The sequence below is a fragment of the Nicotiana sylvestris genome, chromosome 6 (genome assembly GCF_000393655.2).
Source record: "Nicotiana sylvestris chromosome 6, ASM39365v2, whole genome shotgun sequence".
Taxonomy (NCBI): domain Eukaryota; kingdom Viridiplantae; phylum Streptophyta; class Magnoliopsida; order Solanales; family Solanaceae; genus Nicotiana; species Nicotiana sylvestris.
Window position 1 is genome coordinate 38,966,938 of NC_091062.1, and position 6,832 is coordinate 38,973,769.

Consider the following 6,832-nt stretch of genomic DNA (forward strand, 5'->3'; position numbering starts at 1 on the left):
CAGACCAACTGCGGATGGTGACCCGCAGAAGTTGTTGGATAGATGGACTAGACATCATACTCCTGTCTTCGGGGGTGAGCGTCATGAGGATGCCCAGGATTTCATTGATAGGTGTAGGGATAGACTGCACAACATGATGATATTGGAGTCGCATGGGGTTGACTTCACTACTTTTCAGCTAGAGGGCAGGGCCCGTAGATGGTGGCAGTCCTATGTTCTTGGCAGGCCAGCAGGTTCTCCTCCCATCACTTGGCTCCAGTTCAAACAGTTATTATTGGATAGGTATATTCCACCCTCTGAGAAGGAAGAGCTGCAACATCAGTTTGAGCAGCTTGAGCAGGGTCAGATGTCCGTGACCGACTACGAGGTGAGGTTTTCTGAGTTATCCCGCCATGCATTGATGATACTTCCTACTGATGCAGAGAGGGTGCGGAGGTTCGTTGCAAGTTTGCATTCTAGTATTAGGGCCAACATGGCCCGAAAGGTATAGATGAGGACTTCTTATCAGCTAGTAGTGGAGATTGCTCGTAGGATTAAGGGCTACCGTCTGAGGGGTAGGGAGCAGATGTAGCATGATAAGAGGACCAGATTCTCCGGAGAGTTCAGAGGTACCCCGACTAGGGGTAGAGGTCAGTTTGGGAGGGTTCAGCCCAGCAGACCCCCATATTCAGTACCACCACCTGCTCGGGGTGCTCCAGCGCACCCCTATTTCAGCGCCATGCTAGAGAGTTCTTATCGCCCGCTAGCTATTCAGGGTTCCTCCAATGGGTATTCAGGTCCCTAGGGTTCTTTAGGTTCCTATTTCAGTGCTATGCCGGAGAGTTCATACCGTCCACCGGCTATCCAGGCTTCTTCCAGTGGGTCTACAGGCCATTAGGGTCAGCCATCAGGTTGCCGCACTATAGGGTTGTTTTGAGTGCGGAGACCTTGGTCATATGAGGAGATACTACCCCACGCTTCGGGGCAAGGCAGACAGCAGGGTTAGCAACCTATCATTTCATCACCGGTTGCCCAGCCGTCTAGAGGTGGGAGGGGGGGTGAGACTGGTAGAGGTCGTCCTAGAGGTGGAGGCTAGATAGGGAGAGGTCAGCCAGCTACTGCTCAGTCGGGTGGAGGCCAGCCAACCGGTGCTCCAGCCAGATTTTATGCCCTTTCGACCAGGCCAAATGCATTAGCCTCATATGCCGTTATCACATGTATTATTTCTGTCTGCGGTAGAGATGCTTCAGTATTATTTGATCCAGTGTCTACCTATTCATATGTATCATCTCTGTTTGCTCGTTTCCTGGTTATTCCTCCTGAGCCTTTGGGCACTCCTGTTCATGTGTCCACTCATGTGGGCGATTTTGTGGTTGTGGATTGGATCTACCGGTCCTGTGTGGTCACATTCCGTGGTTTCGAGACTAGAGCGGATCTACTGTTTCTTGATATGATCGACTTTGAGGTCATCCTAGGCATGGATTGGTTATCACATACCACGCCATCCTTGATTTCCATGCCAAGACTATTACATTAGCAATGCCAGGGTTGGAGTGGAAGGGTTCCACAGTTGATATATCTACTCAAGTTATCTCTTTCCTGAAGGCTTGGCATATGGTCGAGAAGGGGTGTTTGGCTTATCTGGCCTATGTTCGGGACAGTACCGCTGAGTCTCTGATGATTTATTCAATTCCAATAGTTTGGGAGTTCACCGATGTATTTCCTTTTGATCTTCCTGGCATGCCACTGAATCGCGATATTGATTTTTGTATTGATTTGGCTCCAGGTACCCAGCCTATATTTATTCCGCCGTATCGTATGGCTCTGAAAGAGTTGAAAAGGTTGAAGGATCATCTTGAGGAGTTGGTAGCAAAGGGGTTTATTAGACCAAGTGTGTCACTTTGGGGTGCACCAGTGTTGTTTGTAAAGAAGAAGGATGGGACCATGTGGATATGCATTGATTACTGCCAGTTAAACAAGTTTACCATCAAGAACAAGTACCCGTTGCCACGCATTGATGATTTGTTCGACCAGTTGCAGGGTGCTAGGGTATTCTCTAAGATCGACTTGAGATCAAGGTACCATTAGTTGAGGATTCAGGACTCAGATGTTCCGAAGACTGCTTTCCGTACTAGATATGGTCATTATGAGTTTATGGTGATGTCCTTTGGCTTGACTAATGCCCCAACATCATTTATGAACCTGATGAATAGGGTGTTCAGACCTTATATTGATTCTTTTATCATCGTCTTCATTGACGACATCTTGATATACTCACGTACCCTGGGGGAGCATGAGCAGCATTTGAGAGTAGTGCTTCAGACCTTGCGGGAGCAGAAGCTGCATGCTAAGTTTTCCAAGTGTGAGTTTTGGCTAGAGTCAGTGGCATTCTTGGGGCATATTATTTCAGGAGAGGGTATTAAGGTGGATCCCAAGAAAATTGAGGCAGTTTAGAGTGGCCACGTCCTACTTCAGTGACCGAGATTAGGAGTTTCCTGGGGTTAGCATGTTATTACAGACGATTCGTGCAGGGCTTTTCATCTATTGCATCACCTCTGACTAGATTGACCCAAAAGGATGCTCCTTTCCGTTGGTCCGATGATTGTGAGGTGAGCTTTCAGAAACTCAAGACAGCTTTAACTACAGCGATAGTTCTTGTGTTGCCTTCCGGTTTAGGGATGTATATGGTATATTGTGATGCTTCACGCATTGAATTGGGTTGTGTATTGATGCAAAAGGGGCGAGTTATTGCATATGCTTCATGCCAGCTGATGATTCACGAGAAGAATTATTTTGTGTACGATCTAGAGTTGGTGGCGATTGTTCATGCTCTTTAGATATTGATGCATTATCTATATGGGGTGTCATGTGAGGTTTACACTGATCATGGCAACTTACAACATTTGTTCAAGCAGAGGGATCTCAATTTGAGGCAGCGTAGATGGCTTGAGTTACTGAAGGATTATGACATCATCATTCTTTATCATCCGGGCAAGGTAAATGTGGTTGCGTATGCCTTAAGCAGGAAAGCAGAGAGTATGGGTAGCTTGGCATTTATTTCAGTAGAGGAGAGGCCACTAGCCTTGGACATTCAGTCCTTGGCTAACAGACTTGTGAGGCTAGATATTTCAGAGCCCAGCCGAGTCCTTGCGTGTGTTGTTGCTCAGTCTTCATTATTGGGGAAGATCAAGGCCCAATAGTTCGATGATCCACACTTTGCGGTTCTTAGAGAGACAGTGCTACAAGGTAGTGCCAAGGAGGTTTCTATGAGCGAGGATGGTGTTCTGCAACTCCAGGGTCACCTATTTGTTCCTAATGTTGATGGTCTAAGGGAGAGGATTCTAAAGGAGGCATACAGTTCGCGGTATTCCATTCATCCGGGTGCTAAGAAGATGTATCGTGACTTGATGCAGCATTATTGGTGGCATATGATGAAGAAAGACATAGTGGAGTATGTGGCTAGGTGCTTGAATTGCTAGTACGTTAAATATGAACACCAGAGGCCAGGTGGCCTACTTCAGCAGATGCCTATAACTGAGTGAAAGTGGAAGCGCATTACTATGGACTTCGTAGTTGGGTTGCCCCGGACCTTGCGGAAGTTTGATGCAGTGTGGGTCATTGTTGATAGGTTGACCAAGTCGGCACACTTTATTCCGGTTGTGACTACTTACACTTCAGAGAGATTGGCTCAGATTTACATTCGGGAGATAGTCCGGTTGTACGGTGTACCTGTTTCTATTATATCAGATAGAGGCCCTCAGTTCACTTCCCATTTCTGGAGAGCTGTTCAGAGTGAGTTGGGGACCCGTGTGGAGCTTAGCACAACATTCCATCCTCAGATCGACGGACAGTCAGAGCGGACAGTTCAGATTTTGGAGGACATGCTCAGAGCATGTGTGCTTGATTTTGGAGGACAGTGGGATCAGTTCTTGCCCTTGGCAGAGTTTTCTTACAACAACAGCTATCAGTCCAGCATAGAGATGGCTCCATTTGAGGATTTATATGGTCGGCGATGTAGTTCTCTTATCGGGTGGTTTAAGCCTGGTGAGGCTAAGTTGTATGGTACAGACTTGGTGCAAGATGCCTTGGAAAAGGTAAAGTTGATTCAGGAGAGGCTTCACACAGCTCAGTCCAGATAAAAGAGTTACGCGGATCAGAAGGCGCTGATGTATCATTCATGGTTAGCGAGAGGGTCCTCTAGAAAGTCTCGCCAATGAAGGGAGTTATGAGATTCAGGAATAAGGGCAAACTGAGCCCAAGGTTTATTGGCCCATTTGAGGTGTTGAAGCGAGTTGGGGAGGTTTCTTACGAGCTTGCTTTACTGTCACGACCCAAAATCCCAACCCGGTCGTGATGGCGCCTCTCGTGAGGACAAGGCCAGCCAATCAACAAAACAGTACATCTCTTTATAATTACTTAGCAGGAATAAGTCTAAATCATGGGCAATATAATCTTAAATGCGAAATAAACGTGATAGAACAAGGAAAACCCTCCCAACTCAGCCCGAAATCGAGGTGTCACAAGTCATGAGCTACTACAGAGTTTACTAATATTTTACAAAGTCTGGAATTATCATAAATAACAAAGATAAGGGAAAAAATGGGGCTGCGGACGTCAACAGCTACCTCGTTACTCCTAGTCACCGCCTGGTCTGGAAAGAATCAGCGCTCAGGAGCAAACTCAGCTCTGCCTGTATCTGCACACATGGTGCAGGGAGTAATGTGAGTACTCCGACCCAGTGAGTAATAAAAATAAATAACGACTGAAAACATGAAATCTCATAACGGCACAATATAGCGCTATCCCAAGCAGTAAAATCAGTTATACAGTAAAATAGTGAGTATCAGATAATTCTTCTTTTAAAACAGTAAAGACAAATAATTTCCACAGTAAGGATAAATCAAAAGCTTGCCCCTCGGGCTCAATATGTAAATCTCAGTATAGTATCAGCCCCTCGGGCTCACTCCCAACTCACCAGCACACAACATCAGCCCCTCGGGCTCACTCCCAACTCACCACACACAAGCAACGGCCTCTCGGGCCCACTCCCAACTCACCTGGGTACCCTGCGCTCACTGGGGGTGTGTACAGACTCCGGAGGGGCTCCTACAGCCCAAGCGCAATATCAATAGGCCTGAAAGCCTTCACACATCACACACGAGGCCTGAAAGCCTCCTCATATAACACTCGAGGCCTGAAAGCCTCCTCACATCACTCAACATATCCTCACGTATGGACCTCGGCCTCAATCAGTCTAGAAAATAATCATAAGCCTCTTGGGCATCAATAAAACAATAGTGCTCAGCTCAACAACATTATAAATATCATTAAATCTCGAGTTGAGTATAAATGTAGTTGAGTTCACAAAATAATATAATTCAATTGGACTGAGTTCAAATAATATTTCAATTCGTGAGGAAAATAGTGATGTAAATTCACAAAAGATTTCAGATAATTGGCACGAAGCCCAAATATAGCAATTTGCCCAATCATAGTGAAAAACATAAATCTTTATCAATTACGCGGTAAAAATATCAACTGTGATAGACCAAGTCACAATCCCCAATAGTAAATGACCCCGCGCCCGTCATACAACGCGTGTCTCATCTCAACATAGCAGTATGTTGTACAATCCGGGGTTTCAAACCCTCAGTGCATCATTTAAAATCATTACTCACCTCAAACCGGCTACTTCTTTAGCTCGCGACGCCTTTGCCCCTCGAATTGGCCTCCACGTGCGTCGAATCTATCCAAAATAAGAACGAATATGTCATAATATGATAAGGGAACAAAGCCCAATCAAAACAATCGAAAAATACTAAAATTCTCGAAATTAGCAAAAACCCGAGCCCCAGGCCCATGTCTCAAAATTCAAAATTTTTTACATCAACGGGTTCCTTATCTCTCCACGAGTCTAACCATACCAAAATTATCAAATTCCCATAACATTTCAACCCTCAAATTCTCAATTCTATCCGAGAGGGTTTCTAACTTTTCCTGCTAAATTCACGGATTAAATGCCAAAACTTGTAATAGATTCGAGTAATCTAACCAAAATTGAGTTAAGAATACTTACCCCGTTGTTCTCTCCGAAAATCTCCCGAAAAATCGCCTTCTCCGAAAATCTCACTGTTCACTGTTCACCCGCGCGATTACTGTTCACGCGCGGGTACTGTTAACTGCTGCAGAAAATACAACAGCTTTTAAGAAATTTTGTAGCATAGTCATTTTTCACTAAAATGGCTCTAACTCCGTCATACGAACTCAGAATTAGACGATTCTTGTTCCTATGAGTCAAAAATAATAATACGAACACAACCCTTCAATCGAAACTCAATTCGGAGCTCGTTTGCCCAGTTCAATACCCATTTCGCTCATTAACCAATTAACTCACATTTCACGTCAAAAACCCAATCGCGACTTGATGAAATTAAACCAAAATTTTCAGATGTCCTATAATTCATGATTTAAATTCTGGAAGTCTCGAAATCAAATTTGGATCTCTAGAACTAAAAATGAACCTTTAGATCATTACATTTATACTCAAAACGACAAAAATCTTCCAAAAATGACCTGTTGGGCATCCGAAACACACCCGAGGCCCCCGGGACCCCAACCAATAATACCAACCAGTCCCAAAATACATTACGGACTTGCTCGAGGCCTCAAATCACATCAAACAACGCTAAAATCATGAATCAACCTCCAATCCAAGTTTTATGAACTTTAGAATTTCCAACTTCTATTTCTGATGCCGAAACCTATCAAATCACGTCCGATTGACTTCAAATTTTGCACACAAGTCCAAAATGACATAACGAAGCTACAGAAATCTCGGAATTCCATTCCGACC

The 6,832-nt window shown here is 44.8% G+C and overlaps 1 protein-coding gene across 1 annotated transcript; it reads left to right on the forward strand.

Annotated features, from left to right (window-relative positions):
- The first annotated feature begins 1,518 nt into the window (after nt 1-1,518).
- LOC138870506 (uncharacterized) lies at nt 1,519-4,118 on the forward strand. The gene is made up of 3 exons (XM_070148315.1): nt 1,519-2,028; nt 3,276-3,457; nt 3,941-4,118. The coding sequence occupies exons 1-3, from the start codon at nt 1,519-1,521 to the stop codon at nt 4,116-4,118; spliced, it is 870 nt and encodes a 289-aa protein (XP_070004416.1).
- The last annotated feature ends 2,714 nt before the right edge of the window (nt 4,119-6,832 follow it).

Coding starts and splice junctions, on each gene's coding strand:
- LOC138870506 (XM_070148315.1), top strand. CDS start 1,519: ATGCCAGGGTTGGAGTGGAAGGGTTCCACAGTTGATATATCTACTCAA. Junction 2,029..3,275: donor ACCAGTTGCAGGGTGCTAGG/GTATTCTCTAAG, acceptor CTGCAACTCCAG/GGTCACCTATTTGTTCCTAA. Junction 3,458..3,940: donor GCTAGGTGCTTGAATTGCTA/GTACGTTAAATA, acceptor TTACAACAACAG/CTATCAGTCCAGCATAGAGA.